The 21,701-nt window shown below is 46.0% G+C and overlaps 1 protein-coding gene across 1 annotated transcript; it reads left to right on the forward strand.

Moving 5' to 3' along the window:
• Positions 1-1,464: 1,464 nt before the first annotated feature.
• On the forward strand, positions 1,465-2,412 carry LOC135886175 (olfactory receptor 4D2-like). Its single transcript, XM_065414029.1, has one exon. It carries the CDS (start codon positions 1,465-1,467, stop codon positions 2,410-2,412), a length of 948 nt encoding a protein of 315 aa, XP_065270101.1.
• Positions 2,413-21,701: the final 19,289 nt, after the last annotated feature.

The raw sequence follows: 21,701 nt of genomic DNA on the forward strand, positions 1-21,701 counted from the left end.
CTGGAAAATTGATGACTGGGCACTCAACTGTGACAAAGTGGGCTGTGTAAATTGCTAGCCTGCATTGGGACAGAGTGGGGCCTGTGGAGTTCAAAGCGGAGAGCTTGTGATGCCAGCAGTTGGTGGTTGGGGAGGGTTTCCCCTACTGGGCACAGATGAGGCCCTCACATGCTGGAAGCAGGTGGCAGTGATTCACCTTGGACAACTCAGATAACTCTGAATAGTGCCACAGCTATGCCCACCCATCCTCTGATTTTCATTGATTCCAAGCAATTGGCATCATCAATACTGTACCTGAGTGCTCACAGTCATTAGAATATTTAACCTCCCGGCACTCTGGCAAAGAGACGGGAACTTGCAGCATTATTGTAGAAAGGGAGAACTGAGGCTGTGATTTTCAAAGGACCCTAAGGGATCAGGAAACTAACTCTCTATGAAGATCAATGAGAACTGGTCCCCTAGTACCCTTATTCCCCTTGGAAAATCCCAGAGCGGGAGGGGATGGGATGTGTCCAAGGGCACAGAGATTGACTATGGCACGACAGAAACTGAACGCTGCTCCCCACAGTCCAAAGCAGTGGTTTGCGCTCAAAGCCATCCTCCCCTGCTGCTCATGCTTGGAGTGACATGGTGTTGTCCTCTATGTGAGAGATTTTCAGAGCTGGTTGATGTACATCTGAAAAAATAAGTCACTCTCAAAAAGAAGGATCAACATTTTTGATTGGAAAAAAATGGATGTTCTCAAATTTTCTTTAGAATATGTCAAAATAAAATGGAATTTTTCATTTAATTGGGAGCCACTATTTTCATTTCTTGCATTTCAAATGGTAAAATGTAAGAACATAAGAACGGCCATACTGGGTCAGACCAAAGGTCCATCTACCCTAGTATCATGTCTTCTGACAGTGGCCAATGCCAAGTGTCTCAGAGTGAACGAACAGAACAGGTAATCATCAAGTGATCCATCCCCACACATCCATGTAAGTGTGTTGTGGTTTTCTCACACTTTTTTCATATTCTCATCCCCAATTGTATGGTAGGAAAAATGGGGTAACGTGAAATATAAAAAAAGAAAAGAAGAGGGGAAAACAGACTGAAGATCCCAAACCTGGATGCTGAAAAAGAAAATCAGGGAGGTCTAGGGCTGCAGGAATATGAATGAACACAATGGTTACCAGAGGACTTCGTTGGTGGGCAGGCCACCCCCTTATTGCAAGAACCCCAGGACTGAAGATCCGTATTGGTGGAATGACAATCATCTGCTGTATCAGCATTTTCCGAAGTGGGGATGAGGATGTAATGTTTAATTTGGAAATATAAGAAAATTCCCAAACCACCTTGGTTTGTTGATGTGGGTTTAAAATAAATGTCATATGCATAACTTTAAGAGGGAGATTATAAAAATATTATTATTAGTAGTAAATTATTTCTGTTCAATTTGCAGATATATTTTAAGGACACAAAATGGAACAGCAGAATTTCAACACCATAGTGACAGAATTTGTTCTCGTAGGCCTCACTCAGAATCGTAAGCTACAGTATTTTCTCTTTGTGGTCTTCTTCATAGTCTACATGACAACGTGGGTGGGAAACTTCACCATCATTGTTGCCGTGATCACCGACCACCAGCTGCACACTCCGATGTACTTCCTGCTGGCCAACTTGGCTTTCCTAGATGTCAGCGACTCCTCAGTCAATGCACGCAAAGTGCTGTCAGGTCTCCTCTTTCAGTGCAATATCATCTCGTTCAATGAGTGCCTCCTCCAGATGTTCTTCTTCCATTTCATCGGTGCTGCAATGACGTTTTGTCTTGTGATGATGGCAGTCGATCGGTATGTGGCCATCTATAAACCACTGCAATACTTGACTATCATGAACCGAGGTGTATGTGTGGGGTTGGGGTCACTGGCATGGCTGGGTGGATTTGCTCACTCTTTTGTACAGATTGAACTGATTCTCCAGTTACCGTTCTGTGGACCTAATGTCCTAGACAATTTCTACTGTGATGTTCCACAAATTATCAAACTGGCCTGCACTGACACCTACTTGATTGAACTATTGATGGTCTTCAACAGTGGGCTGCTTCTCATAATAGTCTTCATCTTTCTACTCACTTCAAACACCGTCATCTTAGTCAAGATAAGGACACATGTCATGGAGGGGAAGCACAAGTCTTTGGCCACCTGTGGAACACAGATTACAGTTGTGAGCTTAATATTCATTCCTGGCATCTTCATCTATGTTCGGCCCTTCAGGAAATTCCCCATGGAAAAGTTAGTCTCAGTCCTGTACACTCTAATCACCCCAATGCTGAATCCAATGATCTACACGCTGAGAAATGCCGAGATGAAAAAGTCCATCAGGAGACTGATTAGGAGAATGCTGTTACCAGGGAGGAAAAGAGAGGCATGATTTATATTTTCGAAAGAAATTGTGTTCAGAAATAAATCACAGACCAAGGGTCAGAATCCTTAATGAAGTCTACAGGGCCTGTCAAGGCTGCTTCCCCACTCTGAACTTTAGGGTACAAATGTGGGGGCCTGCATGAAAACTTCTAAGCTTAACTACCAGCTTAGATCTGGTCCGCTGCCACCATTCCCAAAGCTAATTCCCTTCCCTGCGAAGCCTTGAGAAACTCTTCACCAATTCCCTGGTGAATACAGATCCAAACCCCTTGGATCTTAGAACAAGGAGAAATTAACCATCCCCCCTCCTTCCACCCACCAACTCATGGTGGATCAAGATCCAACCCCCTTGGATCTAAAAACAAGGAAAAAATCAGTCAGGTTCTTAAAAGGAAGGCTTTCAATTAAAGAAAAAGGTAAAAATCATCTCTGTAAAATCAGGATGGAAAATAACTTTACAGGGTAATCAAACTTAAAGAGCTCAGAGGACCCCCCTCTAGCCTTAGGTTCAAAGTACAGCAAACAGAGATAAACACTCTAGTAAAAGGTACATTTACAAGTTGAGAAAACAAAGGTAAACTAACATGCCTTGCCTGGCTGTTTACTTACAAGTTTGAAATATGAGAGACTTGTTCAGAAAGATGTGGAGAGCCTGGATTGATGTCTGGTCCCTCTTAGTCCCAAGAGCGAACAACCCCAAAACAAAGAGCACAAACAAAAGCCTTCCCCCCCAAGATTTGAAAGTATCTTGTCCCCTTATTGGTCCTTTGGGTCAGGTGTCAGCCAGGTTACCTGAGCTTCTTAACCCTTTACAGGTAAGAGGATTTTGGAGTCTCTGGCCAGGAGGGATTTTATAGTACTGTACACAGGAGAGCTGTTACCCTTCCCTTTATAGTTATGACACGCCACCCAAATCACAGATAGTGTTGGACAGCCGGTTCCACACTGGCTGTGATTTCTTCCTGGAGCTCTAGGAGAAAACAGAGTTAATAAGACACATGCACCTTTAGACATGTGTCTATACTTTTATATAATCTACTGATTATATAAAAACTAACAATATGTTCCACATTCCAAGAACAATTTTTAACCAGTTGATTCTGGAAAACTTTCCCGGGAGAGTGCATCAGCCACTTTGTTAGAAGCCCCTGAAATGTGTTGTATTTCAAAATCAAAATCTTGGAGAGCTAAACTCCACCGAAGAAGTTTTTTGTTATTCCCCTTGGCGGTATGAAGCCACTGTAGCGCAGCATGGTCTGTTTGTAGTTGGAAACGCCGTCCCCAAACATATGGGCATAGCTTTTCCAGCGCGTACACAATGGCATAGCATTCCTTTTCGCTGATTGACCAGTGGCTTTCCCTCTCAGACAGTTTCTCGCTGAGAAACACGACAGGATGGAATCCTTGATCTGGTCCTTCCTGCATTAAAACTGCTCCCACGCCCCGCTTAGACGCATCTGTGGTTACTAGGAACGGTTTGTCAAAGTCTGGGGCCCTTAGCACAGGGTCAGACATGAGTGTCGCCTTAAGCTGGTTAAAGGCCTTTTGACACTCATCAGTCCACTGAACTGCATTTGGCTGTTTCTTTCTGGTTAGGTCTGTCAGCGGGGCAGCGATTTGGCTGCAGTGTGGTACAAATCACCTATAATATCCGGCCAAGCCTAAGGAGGATTGGACCTGTTTCTTTGACTTTGGAACCGGCCACTTTTGGATAGCATCCACTTTGGCCTGTAGGGGATTTATAGTTCCTTGACCCACCCGGTGCCCCAGGTAAGTCACTCTGTTTTGGCCTATTTGACAGTTTTTAGCCTTAACAGTTAGTCCTGCCTGCCGGATGCGCTCGGAGACTTTTTCCAGGTGCTCCAGGTGTTCTGTCCATGAATCAGAAAAAATGGCCACATCATCGAGGTAGGCAACTGCAGATTCTTCCAATCCCGCTAGGAGACCATCTACAAGTCTTTGGAAGGTGGCGGGTGCATTTCGCAACCCGAAAGGGAGTACATTGAATTCATACACCCCTGCCTGGGTGACGAAGGCTGACCTTTCCTTAGCGGTTTCATCTAGTGGTACTTGCCAGTACACTTTGGTTAAGTCTAAAGTAGAGATGAATTGGGCATGTCCCAATTTCTCCAATAGCTCATCTGTGCGTGGCATTGGATAGTTGTCAGGACGAGTTACAGCATTTAGCTTACGGTAGTCCACGCAAAAGCGTATTTCCCCATCTGGTTTGGGAACTAGAAAAACTGTTGCCCATGCCCATGCACTGTTAGAGGGGCCGATTACACCCATCTGTAGCATGTCCTGGATCTCCCTTTGTATAGCAGTTTGGGCATGAGGTGATTCCCAGTAGGGTGGGGTTCTAATTGGGTGAGCATTACCTGTGTCAATGGAGTGGTATGCCCGTTCGGTCCATCCTGGAGTGGCTGAGAAAATTGGTGCAAAGCTTGTGCACAGCTCCTTGATCTGCTGTCGCTGCAGACGTCCAAGGGTCATGGAGAGGTTCAACTCTTCCACTCCACCATCCCTTTTTCCTTCGTAGGAGACACCTTCAGGCCACTCCGCGTCATCTGTTTCCTGGGCTGTAAACTGGCAAACGTTTAATTCTCTGGAATAAAAGGGCTTAAGAGAATTAACATGGTATACCTTAGGCTTTATGTTGGAGGTGGGAGAGGCTATGAGATAGTTAACAGCTCCTAGGTGCTTCTGGACCGTGAATGGTCCTTCCCACGACACTTCCCTTTTATGGGCCTGGAGCGCCTTTAAGACCATGACTCGGTCTCTTACTTTGAAGGACCGTTCTCTGGAATGTTTATCATACCAGACCTTTTGCTCTTCCTGAGCGTCCTTTAGGTTTTCTTTAGCAAGGGCTAAAGAGTGTCGGAGGGTGCTTTGTAGGTTGCTTACAAAGTCTAGAATGTTAGTTCCTGGAGAAGGTGTAAACCCCTCCCATTGCTGCTTCACCAACTGTAATGGCCCCTTAACCTCGCGGCCATACACAAGTTCAAATGGTGAAAACCCTAAACTGGGATGTGGTACAGCCCTGTAGGCAAAAAGCAACTGCTGCAACACTAGGTCCCAATCATTGGAGTGTTCATTTACGAATTTACGTATCATGGCCCCCAAAGTTCCATTAAACCTCTCCACCAGGCCATTGGTTTGATGGTGGTAAGGGGTGGCAACCAAGTGATTCACCCCATGAGCTTCCCACAGGTTTTTCATGGTCCCTGCCAGGAAATTAGTTCCCGAATCTGTAAGGATGTCGGAGGGCCAACCTACCATGGCAAAAATGTCTGCTAATGCCTGGCACACACTTTTAGCCCTGGTGTTGCTTAAGGGTACTGCTTCCGGCCATCGGGTAGCAAAATCCGTGAAAGTCAGTATGTACTGCTTTCCTCTGGGTGTCTTCTTTGGGAAAGGACGCAGAATATCCACAGCTACTCGCTGAAATGGGACCTCAATAATGGGTAGTGGCTGGAGAGGGGCTTTAACCTGGTCTTGGGGCTTTCCCACTCGTTGGCACACCTCACAAGACCGTACATAATTAGCAACATCCTTGCCCATTCCCTCCCAGTGGAAGGACTTCCCCAACCGGTCTTTGGTTCTGTTCACCCCAGAATGGCCACTGGGATGATCATGGGCTAAGCTCATGAGCTTTACCCAATACTTAGTGGGAACTACCAACTGTCTTTGAGGATGCCAGTCTTCCTGGTGCCCACCAGAAAGAGTCTCCTTGTATAAAAGTCCTTGTTCTACAACAAACCAGGATCGGTTAGAAGAGCTGAGAGGAGGTGGGGTGCTCCGTACCGCCGCCCAAGCTTTCTGAAGGCTGTCATCTGCTTCCTGCTTGGCCTGGAACTGTTCCCTTGATGCTGGAGACATCAGTTCCTCCTTGGACTGTGGACTGGGGCTTGGACCCTCTGGAAGCGATGCAGGTGCTGGGGCTGTTTCCATTGACTGCAAACCGCTGTCCGCTGGTGCACTATGTGGTATTTCAGGCTCTGGCTGAGCCTCTTGGGTAGGATTATCTGCTGCTTCCACCAGTTCAGACTCGCTGGTGCCCTCTGGCATTGGAGTTGTAGACGGGTTTGCCAGCGCTGGACTCAGTGCTGGCAATGGTTCTGTTGGTGGTTGCGTTGCCAGTTCCGGTTCTGGGACTGGCTTTGGCTGGGTCTCTGGGATTGGATCCACTACGGCTGTTGCAGTCATTGGCAGGGGATCCGGTTCCACCACCTTTGTTTGGGTCTCTGGTAACACAGACGGGGCCCTGGTGGACGGCTCAGGAACAGGGATGGGGGTGAAAGCGTGCTTAGCCTGGCTGCGGGTGACTATTCCCACCCTCTTGGCTAGCTTCACATGGTTGGCCAAGTCTTCCCCCAGCAGCATGGGGATGGGATAATTGTCATAGATTGCAAAAGTCCACATTCCTGACCAGCCCTTGTACTGAACATGCAACTTGGCTGTAGGCAAAGTTACAGACTGTGACATGAAGGGTTGACTTGTCACTGGAACCTCTGGGTTGATGAGTTTGGGGTCCACTAGGGATTGGTGGATAGTTGACACTTGTGCCCCAGTGTCCCTCCAAGAGATAACCTTCTTTCCGCCCACTCTCAAGGTTTCCCTTCTCTCCGAGGGTATGAGAGAGGCATCTGGGTCTGGGGATCTTTGGTGTGATTGTGGTGTAATGAACTGTAATCGGTTGGGGTTCTTGGGGCAGTGAGCCTTTATATGTCCCAGTTCATTACATTTAAAACATCGCCCTGCTAAGGTATCACCAGGGCGATGTTGGTTGGTGGAGACTGGTGTGGTGGGGTGAGAAGGCGTCTGGGGTTTCCCTTGGGATGTGGGTGGGGCCTTGGGTTGTCCCCGGTGGTAAGGTTTTGTTTTGGGTTGCCCCTTCTGATATTCGCTCCAACTGCTACTAGTTTTTTTTCTTTTCTGCCAACTCCACCCATTTGGCTCCAATCTCCCCCGCCTCGGTTACAGGTTTGGGCTTCCCATCGAGGATGTACCTTTCTATTTCCTCAGGAACACCCTCTAAAAACTGCTCCATTTTTACTAGGGAAAGCAGATCTTCCAGAGATTTAACATTTGCTCCTGATACCCAGGCATCACAATTTTTGTCAATGTGGTAGGCATGTCGGGTAAATGACACGTCTGGTTTCCACCTTAGGGCTCTGAACCGCCGACGGGCATGCTTGGGTGTTAGCCCCATTCTGAGTCTGGCCTTGTTTTTAAAAAGTTCATAACTGTTCATGTGTTCCTTAGGCATTTCAGCCGCCACCTCTGCTAAGGGTCCACTGAGCTGCGGCCTCAGCTCTACCATGTACTGGTCTGTAGTGATGCTGTACCCAAGGCAGGCCCTTTCAAAATTTTCTAAAAAGGCCTCAGTATCATCGCCTGCCTTGTAGGTGGGGAATTTTCTGGGATGGGAAGTGGTACCTGGAGAGGGTTTGCTAGGATTGGCTGGTATATCCGGCCTAGCCCTTGCTAATTCCAGTTCATAGAATCATAGAATCATAGAATATCAGGGTTGGAAGGGACCTCAGGAGGTCATCTAGTCCAACCCCCTGCTCAAAGCAGGACCAACCCCAACTAAATCATCCCAGCCAGGGCGTTGTCAAGCCTGACCTTAAAAACCTCTAAGGAAGGAGATACCACCACCTCCCTAGGTAAAGCATTCCAGTGCTTCACCACCCTCCTAGTGAAAACGTTTTTCCTAATATCCAACCTAAACTTCCCCCCCTGCAACTTGAGACCATTACTCCTTATTCTGTCATCTGGTACCACTGAGAACAGTCTAGATCCATCCTCTTTGGAACCCCCTTTCAGGTAGTTGAAAGCAGCTATCAAATCCCCCCTCATTCTTCTCTTCTGCAGACTAAACAATCCCAGTTCCCTCAGCCTCTCCTCATAAGTCATGTGCTCCAGCCCCCTAATAATTTTTGTTGCTTTCTGCTGGACTCCTTCCAATTTTCCACATCCTTCTTGTAGTGTGGGGCCCAAAACTGGACACAGTACTCCAGATGAGGCCTCACCAATGTCGAATAGAGGGGAAAGATCACGTCCCTCGATCTGCTGGCAATGCCCCTACTTATACAGTCCAAAATGCCATTAGCCTTCTTGGCAACAAGGGCACACTGTTGACTCATATCCAACTTCTCATCCACTGTAACCCCTAGGTCCTTTTCTGCAGAACTGCTTCCTAGCCATTCGGTCCCTAGTCTGTAGTAGTGCATGGGATTCTTCCGTCCTAAGTGCAGGACTCTGCACTTGTCCTTGTTGAACCTCATCAGGTTTCTTTTCTAAACCTTTTATTATTTTTGTTGCTCTCTTCTGACTCTCTCCAGTTTGTCCACATCTTTCCTAAAGTGTGATGCCCAGAACAGAACTCCACCTGAGGCATCCCAATGCTGAGTGGAGTGGGACAGTTACCTCCCGTGTCTTACATACAACACTTCTGTAAATACACCCCAGAATAATATTAGCTTTTTTTTTTTTGCAGCTGCATCATTGTTGACTCATTCAGTTTGTGATCTATAACCCCCAGATCCTTTTCAGCAGTACTCCCATCTAGCCAGTTTTTTCCCATTTTGTAGATGGCAATTTGATTTTTCTTTCCTAAATGAAGTACTTTGCACTTGTTTTTATTGAATTTCATCTTGTTGATTTCAGACCAATTCTCCAATTTGTCAAAGTCCTTTTGAATTCTACTTCTGTCCTCCAAAACGCTTCCAACCCCTCCCAGCTTGGTGTCATCTGCAAATTTTGAAAGCATGCTTCCTCTCTTTTTGCCTCTCCTCCATCTCTTTTTCTTTCAGCTCCATAGCTCTCTTGTGGGCCTCCTCTTTGGCTTTCTCTTCTCTTTCATGGGCCTCCTCTTTGGCTTTCTTTTCAGCTTCTTGCTTGATTTTTTTTTAATTGAAGCAGTCTCTGATGTTTTTTTTTCATTTTCTTCTGCTTCTAGTCTGGCCAGTTCCAGTTTGTTAGCTACTTCTTTGGTAGTCATTTTCCTGTTTTCCTGTGCTGGGCCACACCCCTCTGCAGTTGACTGAAACTGGGATGCACTCAGCTCAGACTGCTGCTGGGGTAACAGAGACTTTCTAACTAGCTATCCCCGAGTAGAAAGAAAGAAAACAATTCAGCTTGTAAATTCCTTTTACCAGCTGTTTGCTCATTGATTGAACCCTTCTTTTAACAAAGACCCTTGTTAAAAAAAACTTAACACCTCTGCCTTCAGGCAAGGAGAGATAAGATATGCATCTACCTTCAGCTCTGCTTTCCAAGCAGCTAGAAAAGAGGGGGGGGGGAAATCTTACTGGCTTTTGGTTTAAAATGATCCCACCGCTCTGCCACCATGTCAAGGCTGCTTCCCCACTCTGAACTTTAGGGTACAAATGTGGGGGCCTGCATGAAAACTTCTAAGCTTAACTACCAGCTTAGATCTGGTCTGCTGCCACCATTCCCAAAGCTAATTCCCTTCCCTGGGAAGCCTTGAGAAACTCTTCACCAATTCCCTGGTGAATACAGATCCAAACCCCTTGGATCTTAAAACAAGGAGAAATTAACCATCCCCCCTCCTTCCTTCCACCAACTCCTTGTGGATCAAGATCCAACCCCCTTGGATCTAAAAACAAGGAAAAAATCAGTCAGGTTCTTAAAAAGAAGGCTTTTAATTAAAGACAAAGGTAAAAATCATCTCTGTAAAATCAGGATGGAAAATAACTTTACAGGGTAATCAAACTTAAAGAGCTCAGAGGACCCCCCTCTAGCCTTAGGTTCAAAGTACAGAAAACAGAGATAAACACTCTAGTAAAAGGTACATTTACAAGTTGAGAAAACAAAGGTAAACTAACATGCCTTGCCTGGCTGTTTACTTACAAGTTTGAAATATGAGAGACTTGTTCAGAAAGATGTGGAGAGCCTGGATTGATGTCTGGTCCCTCTTAGTCCCAAGAGCGAACAACCCCAAAACAAAGAGCACAAACAAAAGCCTTCCCCTCCAAGATTTGAAAGTATCTTGTCCCCTTATTGGTCCTTTGGGTCAGGTGTCAGCCAGGTTACCTGAGCTTCTTAACCCTTTACAGGTAAAAGGATTTTGGAGTCTCTGGCCAGGAAGGATTTTATAGTACTGTACACAGGAGAGCTGTTACCCTTCCCTTTATAGTTATGACAGGGCCAGTTGGTGTAAATAAGTAGAACTCCATTGGAAACAATAGACCAGGACCTCAGTTTGTGTAAATCGACCTAGCTGCACTGGGCTCAGAGAGCCAGATCACTAGCCAGTGTAAATGTCCATAGACCCATTCATAGAATCATAGTATCATAGAATATCAGGGTTGGAAGGGACCTCAGGAGGACATCTAGTCCAACCCCCTGCTCAAAGCAGGACCAATTCCCAACTAAATCATCCCAGCCAGGGCTTTGTCAAGCCGGGCCTTAAAAACCTCCAAGGAAGGAGATTCCACCACCTCCCTAGGTAAAGCATTCCAGTGCTTCACCACCCTCCTAGTGAAATAGTGCTTCCTAATATCCAACCTAGACCTCCCCCACTGCAACTTGAGAGCATTGCTCCTTGTTCTGTCATCTGCCACCACTGAGAACAGCCGAGCTCCATCCTCTTTGGAACCCCCCCTCAGGTAGTTGAAAGCAGCTATCAAATCCCCCCTCATTCTTCTCTTCTGGAGACTAAATAATCCCAGTTCCCACAGCCTCTCCTCATAAGTCATGTGCTCCAGACCCCTAATCATTTTTGTTGCCCTCTGCTGGACTCTTTCCAATATTTCCACATCCTTCTTGTAGTGTGGGACCCAAAACCAGACACAGTACTCCAGATGAGGCCTCACCAATGTTGAATAAAGGGGAACGATCACGTTCCTTGATCTGCTGGCAATGCCCCTACTTATATAGCCCAAAATGCCATTAGCCTTCTTGGCAACAAGAGCACACTGTTGACTCATATCCAGCTTCTCGTCCACTGTGACCCCTAGGTCCTTTTCTGCAGAACTGCTACCTAGCCATTCGGTCCCTAGTCTGTAGCAGTGCATAGGATTCTTCCGTCCTAAGTGCAGGACTCTGCACTTGTCCTTGTTGAACCTCATCAGGCTTTTTTTGGCCCAATCCTCTAATTTGTCTAGGTCCCTCTGTATCTGATCCCTATCCTCCAGCGTATCTACCACGCCGCCCAGTTTAGTGTCATCTGCAAACTTGCTGAGAATGCAGTCCACACCATCCTCCAGATCATTAATAAAGATAGTAAACAAAACCGGCCCCAGGACCAACCCTTGGGGCACTCCGCTTGAAACCGGCTGCCAACTAGACATGGAGCCATTGATCACTATGCGTTGAGCCCGACGATCTAGCCAGCTTTCTATCCACCTTACAGTCCATTCATCCAGTCCATACTTCTTTAACTTGGCAGCAAGAATACTGTGGGAGACCGTATCAAAAGCTTTGCTAAAGTCAAGGAATAACACATCCACTGCTTTCCCCTCATCCACAGAGCCAGTTATCTCATCATAGAAGGCAATTAGGTTAGTCAGGCACGACTTCCCCTTGGTGAATCCATGCTGACTGTTCCTGATCACTTTCCTCTCCTCTAAGTGTTTCATAATTGATTCCTTGAGGACCTGCTCCATGATTTTTCCAGGGACTGAGGTGAGGCTGACTGGCCTGTAGTTCCCCGGATCCTCCTTCTTCCCTTTTTTAAAGATGGGCACTACATTAGCCTTTTTCCAGTCATCCGGGACCTCCCCCGATCGCCATGAGTTTTCAAAGATGATGGCCAATGGCTCCGCAATCACATCCGCCAACTCCTTTAGCACCCTCGGATGCAGCGCATCCGGCCCCATGGATTTGTGCTCATCCAGTTTTTCTAAATAGTCCCGAACCACTTCTTTCTCCACAGAGGGCTGGTCACCTCCTCCCCACACTGTGCTGCCCAGTCCAGCAGTCTGGGAGCTGACCTTGTTTGTGAAGACAGAGGCCAAAAAAGCATTGAGTACATTAGCTTTTTCCACATCCTCTGTCACTAGGTTGCCTCCCTCATTCAGTAAGGGGCCCACACTTTCCTTGACTTTCTTCTTGTTGCTAACATACCTGAAGAAACCCTTCTTGTTACTCTTAACATCTCTTGCTAGCTGCAACTCCAAGTGCAATTTGGCCTTCCTGATTTCACTCTTGCATGCCTGAGTGATATTTTTATACTCCTCCCTGGTCATTTGTCCAATCTTCCACTTCTTGTAAGCTTCTTTTTTGCATTTAAGGTCAGCAAGGATTTCACTGTTAAGTCAAGCTGGTCGCCTGCCATATTTACTATTCTTTCTACTCGTCGGGATGGTTTGTTCCTGCAACCGCAATAAGGATTCTTTAAAATACAGGCAGCTCTCTGGACCCCTTTGCCCTTCATGTTATTCTCCCAGGGGATCCTGCCCATCTGTTCCCTGAGGGAGTCAAAGTCTGCTTTCTGAAGTCCAGGGTCCGTATTCTGCTGCTCTCCTTTCTTCCTTGTGTCAGGATCCTGAACTCGACCATCTCATGGTCACTGCCTCCCAGGTTCCCATCTACTTTTGCTTCCCCTACTAATTCTTCCCTGTTTGTGAGCAGCAGGTCAAGAAAAGCTCTGCCCTTAGTTGGTTCCTCCAGCACTTGCACCACGAAATTGTCCCCTATACTTTCCAAAAACGTCCTGGATTTTCTGTGCACCGCTGTATTGCTCTCCCAGCAGATATCAGGGTGATTAAAGTCTCCCATGAGAACCAGGGCCTGCGATCTAGCAACTTCTGTTAGTTGCCGGAAGAAAGCCTTGTCCACCTCATCCCCCTGGTCTTGTGGTCTATAGCAGACTCTGACCACGACATCACCCTTGTTGCTCACACTTATCAACTTTATCCAGAGACTCTCAGGTTTTTCTGCAGTTTCATACCGGAGCTCTGAGCAGTCATACTCCTCTCTTACATACAACGCAACTCCCCCACCTTTTCTGCCCTGCCTGTCCTTCCTGAACAGTTTATATCCATCCATGACAGTACTCCAGTCATGTGAGTTATCCCACCATGTCTCTGTTATTCCAATCGCATCATAGTTCTCTGACTGTGCCAGGATTTCCAGTTCTCCCTGCTTGTTTCCCAGGCTTCTTGCATTTGTGTATAGGCACTTAAGATAACTCATCGATCATCCCTCTTTCTCAGTATGAGACAGGAGTCCTCCCCTCTTGTGCTCTCCTGCCATTGTAGTCAATGAGTCAGATCCCCGGGTGGTGTAAATCAGCATATCTCCATAGGAGTTGTAGGCCAGATCCCTAGCTAATGCAATTTGATGTCACTCCCTGAACATCTTGCAGCAGCTAAGGATCTGAGCCTGACAATTTTTGATAAACATGTTCTATTAATAATTTCAAAGACGGACAAAAGATCAGGGAAATCAAAATCTTATCGGGAAGAAAAAAACCATTTCAAATGAGGAATAGTTTATATAGCATAAATAATTTTCTAAATGTCATGATGTTGTTATTATTGAATGTTCCAGATTAGGAATTATGGATATTATATTATACGTTATAAATTTCTCCCTCAGGCACAGATGCTGTATATTTGTGTTTCTCATGTGACTGGTAAAAATTCAATCTTTGCTTTTACAGAGAATTAGACTTAATTCTTTGAGACAATGTTTGTAGTTCTATTTCTACCTATACAGGTTAAACTAAAGTTCTCTTTGGTTGCCTTTTCCACTAATCCTTACATAAAAATACATTTATAAAAATGATGGCTAATCTTTTTTGATGGAAACTGGGCTTGATAAATAGTTGCTTTTTACTGAAGTTTGGAAATAACATTATAAACATTGCTTTGAACGTTTTGAAAATTTTCTGAGGAAAAAAGTGGGGAAAATATTTTCTTACATTTATTTAGGAATTTTTTCTTCCCCTTTTCCACTCCTTTTCCCAATTTTACTTTAAAATGGGGAGAAAGTAAAAAGGAGATAAAGGAGATAAAAATAGAAAAAAGTGGAGGGAAATCCCAAAGTTAATCATTTTTAGGTAAGAGTTTATGTATTTTAATTTAAAGAAAAAATCAGTCATTTTCAAAATCATGCAAATGAAAATACTTTTGAAAATTTGTGAAATGTTTTTTCTTTACCTACCAATACAATAATTATAACTTTTAGATCGTTCAAAAGTTGTTCCACTATGGAAATTAATTAAGTAAAAATGGCTTCTTTTCACTGCGTGCATACGTCATCCAGGTGTACTAGAGTTGGATTTTTAGAACCAAAAGAAATTTCCACAATTTTTATTCCTGCTAGAGCTGCTAAGCAAACACAGTTCTATGAGAATGGCTAGATCAGCAGTTCTCAACCAGCAGCCCGAGGGCCGCATTCAGCCCAAATAGCACACAGCTGCAGCCAAGCTCAGCTGTGTGCTAAAGGGTTCCCAGCTGCCCAGTGCAGTAGGGTCTGGGCTGCCCCACCACCCAGCATGGCAGAGTCGGGGTCGGGGCTGCCTGCCTGCCCTGCGTGGTGGGGGTCCAGGGTCGAGGCTGCCGGCCGGCCCCGCAGGGTCAGGGGACTGGGGGTCAGGGCTACTGCCCAGCCCCACAATGTCCTGGGGCCTTGGCAGGCAGCTGGCCAGTCTTGCACAGCAGAGATCTGGGGTCCAGGATGGGCAGCCGGCCGGTCCTAAGTGGTGGGGGTCCAGGATCTGGGTCGGGCAGCTGGCCAGGGGTCCGGGGTCGGGGTCTGGGCTGCCACTGCTCTGCCACCCAGCCCCTGCAGACCAGGTAACACATTGTGGGCTGCATAAGCATCTCTTTCTTTGTAGCACAGTAGTTCAATCAACTTGTCCTCAGCACCAGACAGAGTTGATCCAAAGACAGTTAAAACACATCCCATCTGTATTAACTCCATATTGGACTCCTATAGGAAAATCAAATGGGACTATCTTCCTATCTCCTTACATACCCCTCAATCAAAGTAGGTCCATGCACATTTCTCTATCTATCCAACCAGCCCCCTACACTCACATTTGTCTATCTAGGTTCTTACATGCCCTCCACTGCTGTAATATCTGAGCATCTGTATGCTGCAGTGAATTTTATCACATGTGCTGCCCCAAGCCCTACCCCTAAACCATATGGAACCCCAGGCAAGGGGCTTCTACAGAGAACATAGAATATTGGAATGGAATGGGACAATGCTTCTGAGCCACTGCCTTGTGATAGGGTAGAAGGACATCCCTGTATGGATGCTCCTTAGAGGACAACCCAGGCTGGAATTTGGCCTAACTACTGCAGGAGACACAGTGTTCATTGTTGTCTGAGTTGATCTACTAGAACAGGTGCTGAAAGTCTCCAGAATCCAGTGCCTCTTCTGGATTAACATCATCTGACCAAGACAAGTCCTGGGCATGAAGAATGGCAGAGCAGGACAAAGGGAATGCCCGTGGTTACAGCACTAGTCTAGAACATGAGAGATCTGGTTTTGAGTTCCTACTCTCTCAGAGATTTCCTTTGTGACCTGGGGTAAATAACCAAGAGCTGTATTTTAAAAAAGTATTTAAGCATAAGGATGTATCTAAGAGGCTAGCAGGATTTTCAAAAGTCCCTAGGTGTCTAACTGCTATTGAGTGCTCATTGGGCCTCTGAAAATCTTAGTAGGCCTCTATCTGGATCTAGGGTTGCCAACTTTATATTTGCAGAAAACCGAACACCCTTTCCCCTCCCTCTGTCCCAACCCTTCTCTGAGGCCACGCCCCCAGTTCACTCCATTCCTCCCCTCCCTCCATCACTTGCTCTTCTCCACCCTTGCTCACTTGCTCGTTTTCACACGGCTGAGGCAGAAGGTTGGGGTGTGAGAGGGGGTGAGGGCTCTGGCTGTGGGCTCTGGGGTGGGGCCAGAGATAAGGAGTTTGGAGTGCAGGAAGGGGCTCTGGATTGAAGGGTTGGGGTATGGGAGGGAGTGAGGGCTCTGGGGTTCTGCTCTGAGGTGGGGCCAGATATGAGGGGTTTGGGGTGCAGGACTTTGGGCTGGGGCAGGGTTTTAGGGTGTGGGAGGGGGCTCTGGGCTGAGGCAGGGGGTTGTGGTGTGGGAAGGTGTATGGGCTCTGGGCTAGGGGTACGGGCTCAGGGGTGGGGCCATAAATAAGGTGTTTAGGGTGCAAGAGAGGGCTCTGGGCTGGAGGAAAGTGTTGAGGTGCAGGAGGGTGTGCGGGCTGCAGGTGGCACTTACTGTAGGCAGCTCCCAGGAAGCAGCGACATTTCCCTCTGGCTCCTAGGCAGAAGCGCAACCACGTGGTTCTGTGCGCAGCCCACACCTGCAGGTGCCACCCCCTCAGCTCCCATTGGCTGCAGTTCCTGGCCAATGGGAGCTGCTGAGCTGGTGTTAGTCCCAGGAGCAGTGCGCAGAACCCCCATGGCCATGCCTCCGACTAGGACCCAGAGGGAGCTGCTGACAGTTTCCTGGGAGTCATGAGGAGCCAGGTAGGGAGCCTGCCTCTGCTGCCAGCTGGACTTTTAATGTCCCAGTCAGTGGTGCTGACCGGAGCAGCCAGGGTCCCTTTTTGACTGGGCATTCCGGTAGAAAACCAAACACCTGGCAACCGTATCTGGATCTTATGCACCTAAATATATATTTTTTATTCTGGCCCTAAGCATCTCTGTGGCTCAGTTCCCCTATATGCAATGAAGATAATAACTCTGCCTCCCTCACAGTGGTGCTGTGAGAATAAATACATTAAAGTGTGTGAGGTGCTAAGGTACTATGGCAATAGGGTCTTATAAAAACCTCAGGTAGATGTCAAAGCAATATAACAACTTAGACAGGATGGCAGCACATATACAGAGGCCCCATTCCCAAGATTAGTTTATGAGTCTTTCCCAGGTCAGATACAAAGCTTCCTGAGAGACTGCTGAGCTGGAATTGATATGCAAACTAGACACAATCAACTCAGGGCTAAATAGGGATTGGGAATGGTTGAGCCATTACAAACATTGAATCTATCTCCCCTTGTAAGTATTCTCACACTTGCTTCTTATCAAACTGTCTGTACTGGGCTACCTTGATTATCACTTCAAAAGTTTTTTTTTTCTCTCTTACTTAATTGGCCTCTCAGACTTGGTAAGACAACTCCCACCTGTTCATGCTCTCTGTATGTGTGTATATATATCTCCTCAATATATGTTTCACTCTATATGCATCCGAAGAAGTGGGTTGTAGCCCATGAAAGCTTATGCTCTAATAAATTTGTTAGTCTCTAAGGTGCCACAAGTACTCCTGTTATTCTTCCTGCTATAGGGCAGAAGCCACTGGCCAACCATTTAATGATGGAGATTGGGAAGAAGCTGGCTCAACAGGATCTCAACAGGGCATGAATTAATAAATTAATAAAGCAGATTTTTAAAGGTATTTTCAGCACCTTGTGGGATATTCAAAAGCATTGATTTCAATGGACATTACCTTTGAAAATCCCATTATGTGCTTATAAATACCTTCAAACATCTGACCCCTAATGACATTGAGAAAGACAGCTGTGTATGCATTATCTGGGATTGGATCTGTGAAGATCTGTCATTCTTCTTTGGTCCTGTATATATTATATTTAAAACAACTAGCAAATTCTTATGCATCGCAGTGATGGGTGTGGTATAAGATAGATAGATAGATAGATAGATAGATAGATAGATAGATAGATAGATAGATAGATAGATAGATAGATAGATAGATGCTGTTCATTTGCTAGCCAGATAGTGCATAAGAACATAACATAAGAAAGGCCATACTGGGTCAGAACAAAGGTCCATCTAGCCCAGTATCCTGGCTTCCCACAGTGGCCAATGCCAGGTGCCCCAGAGGGAACAAAGAAAACAGGTAATCATCAAGTGATCCATCCCCTGTCACCCATTTCCAGCTTCTGGCAAACAGAGGCTAGGGACAACATCCCTGCCCATCCTGGCTAATAACCATTAATGAGCCTATCCTCCATGAATTTATCTAGTTCTTTTTGGAACCCTGGTATAGCCTTGGCCTTCACAACATCCTTTGGCAAGGAGTTCCACAGGTTGACTGTGCATTGTGTGGAAAAAATGCTTCCTTTTGTTTGTTTTAAACCTGCTGCCTATTAATTTCATTTGGTGACCCCTAGTTCTTATGTTATGAGAAGAAGTAAATAACACTTCCTTATTTACTTTCTGCACACCAGTCATGATTTTATAGACCTCTATCATGTCCCCCCTTAATTGTCTCTTTTCCAAGCTAAAAAGTCCCAATCTTATTAATTTCTCCTCATATTGAAGCTGTTTCATACCCCTAATCATTTTTGTTGCCCTTTTCTGTACCTTTTCCAATTCCAATATATCTTTTTTGAGATGGGTCAACCACATCTGCACGCAGTATTCAAGATGTGGGTGTACCATGGATTTATATAGAGGCAATATGATATTTTCTGTCTTATTATCTATCCCTTTCTTAATGATACCCAACATTCTCTTCATTTTTTTTGACTGCAGCTGCACATTGAATGGATGTTTTCAGAGAACTATGCACAATGACTCCAAGATTTCTTTCTGGAGTGGTAACAGCTAATTTAGAGCCCATCATTTTATATGTATAGTTGGGATTATATTTTCCAATATGCATTACTATCCATTTTGTTGCCCAGTTACCCAGTTTTGTGAGATCCCTTTGTAACTCTTCACAGTCTGCTTGGGACTTAAGTATTGTGAGTAGTTTTATATCATCTGCAAATTTCCACCTCACTGTTTACCCCTTTCTGGAGATTATTTATGAGTATGCTGAATAGGACTGGGCCCAGTACAGACCCATGGGAGACACCACTGTTTACCTCTCTCCATTCTGAAAACTGACCATTTATTCCTACCCTTTGTGTCCTATCTTTTAACCAGTTACCAATCCATGAGAGGACCTTCCCTCTTATCCCAAGACAGCTTACTTTGCTTAAGAGAGTTTGGTGAGGGACCAGTATAGTGGATGTATGGCTATTAAGACACATCCAGACTCTGTGTGGTGTGTGAGTCCTAAGCATTAGCTCAGCTTGGACTGAAAATAACCAGTAAGTCTGTCAGTTTAGGATCTGCCAGAATGCATAAGGTTATAGACCAGTCCTGTAGGCTGTAGAAATGGCTAGTACGAGAGGCATCACAGACCTCCTAGTGGACAATCATGGAACAACCAAACCCTTAATGGCAGCTGTGAGGGGATCCCCAAGGTGCAGCCTGGGACTGTGGGACCGCTGTGCCCCCTTAACTCTCTCCAGCCTGGGTTGTCTCTCACAATGCTCTGCTAGTGACAAGCAGCAAGCCCCTCCAGGTGCTATGATCACTTAGCACAACAGCATGTGGAGCCCCACACCTAGCTATATTGCATGAATTCTCCCAGAGCCACTCATGAATCACACACAGAAAAAGTCACCAGAGCCAAATTCCCCCAGGTCCCAGCACTGTATCTCAGGAATATACCATCTTGCACTGCATGCGCAACGCAGTTTTATTAATTTGTTCACCACTTCATCAATGGAAAGTGGATATACACCAACCTTTGCAAACCTGAGCACATTTGCCACACACATCATACAAACTCACTGGTAAAGATAAACAGTAAAAGAAATTTATTGATTACAAAATATAGATTTTAAGTGATATTAAGTGATAGGAAAAAAGTCAGAGTTAGTTATCAAAAGAAAAGAATATATAACCACTCAGTCTAAACTCTCGACCCTATTAGACTTGGCAACATCTAGATTAAGCAATGTTTCTCTCCCCACTGGATATTGCAGTCCATAGTATACAGATTTCACCCTTGAAATCTGGGCCAGTCCCCTCAGTTGCAGTCTTCAGAGTGTCCTTGTTGCTTGCAGCATAGGTGGGTGAAGGAGAAAGGTCCAGCATATGGCCACTGTGTTCTGTTTTATAACCTCAGTCACATGTGCTTGGGGAGCACAAGTCCAGGCATATCTGGGGCTTTGCTGAGTCTCCAGGAAAGGTTGAGAAATTCCCCTGGTGTGGCCTCATGCAGCTGAGTCACTGAATTGTAACCCCTTGCTGCAGGGCGGCTCTAGCTTTTTTGCCTCCCCAAGCATGGCAGGCAGGCGGCCTTCGGTGGCATGCCTGTGGGAGGTCCGCCGGTCCCGTGGCTTCGGCGTACCCACAGCCAAATTGCCCCCGAATCCACGGGACCGGCAGACCTCCCGCAGGCATGCCGCCAAAGGCTGCCTAACTGCCATCCTTGCAGGCACTGGCAGGGCGCCCCCCGCGGCTTGCTGCCCCAGGCACACACTTGGAGTGCTGGTGCCTGGAGCCGCCGCTACCTTGCTGGACATTGGTTGTTGATGGGTTGTTTGTCATGGTGCCCGGGTGTTGGTTACTTTTGTTGTGTATTTGGTTGTCGTGGTTTTTGTTCCTATGGCAACTGAGTTAGATTATTAGGGGATAGCCCAGCCAGCTTCGGCTGGTCAGGTCAGCTCTGTGTCTGTAAATAAATGGTAGCTTTGTTAGCTTGCTGCTTTCTGGCCTCAAGTGATTTGTTCCTAAACTGGCTGCCCCCAAGGATATAACATGTGGCGACGAGGATGGGATACCGGTGCTGCCCCAGCAACAGAAGGAAGTAGAAGTCAAGGTAAACAAATAAACAAACAAACAAAACTGCTTGTTGGCACTGACTGTGAAACTGAAACTAAAACCATGGCTACTCTGACCAGGCCACTGGAAACTTTTGATGAGAATATAGTGCAGTGGCATGTGTATACTGAGCGTTTTGAGCTTTTTGTTATTGCAAATGACATTACAGAAGCGAAGAAGGTGCCAATATTCTTAAGTGTTGTAGGGGCTAAAACCTACTCCCTGCTATGCAGCTTACTCCACCCTGTTAAGCCTAAGACCAAATCTTACAGTGACATTGTGGAAATCCTGGGGTCCCATTTCCCCCCCAAACCACTAGTAATTGCTGAAAGATATAGGTTCCACAAAAGAGACCAAAAAGAAGATGAAACAGTTGTACAATTTGTAGCAATTTTAAAAAAGCTAGCAGAACACTGTGAATTTAAGGAGATGTTAAATGATGCCCTGCGTGACAGGTTAGTGTGTGGTCTGTACAGTGAAGCTATACGGAAGCGCCTACTGACAGAGGCTCAGCTTACTTTACAGAAGGCTATTGATATTGCAGTCTCCATGGAACTGGCTACAAAGGAGGCACAATACATCGGTGCATCCCCTAGGGTGCATAAAGTGTCACAAGAACCTACCCACAAAACTGTTCAGAGTCAGGAATGTTACTGCTGTGGTAAGCCGGGTC

This window comes from Emys orbicularis, chromosome 12 (assembly GCF_028017835.1).
Source record: "Emys orbicularis isolate rEmyOrb1 chromosome 12, rEmyOrb1.hap1, whole genome shotgun sequence".
In the NCBI taxonomy this organism is placed as follows: domain Eukaryota; kingdom Metazoa; phylum Chordata; order Testudines; family Emydidae; genus Emys; species Emys orbicularis.

Bases quoted from the DNA above. Each gene is read 5' to 3' on its own strand.
- LOC135886175 (XM_065414029.1), top strand. From the start codon at position 1,465: ATGGAACAGCAGAATTTCAACACCATAGTGACAGAATTTGTTCTCGTA.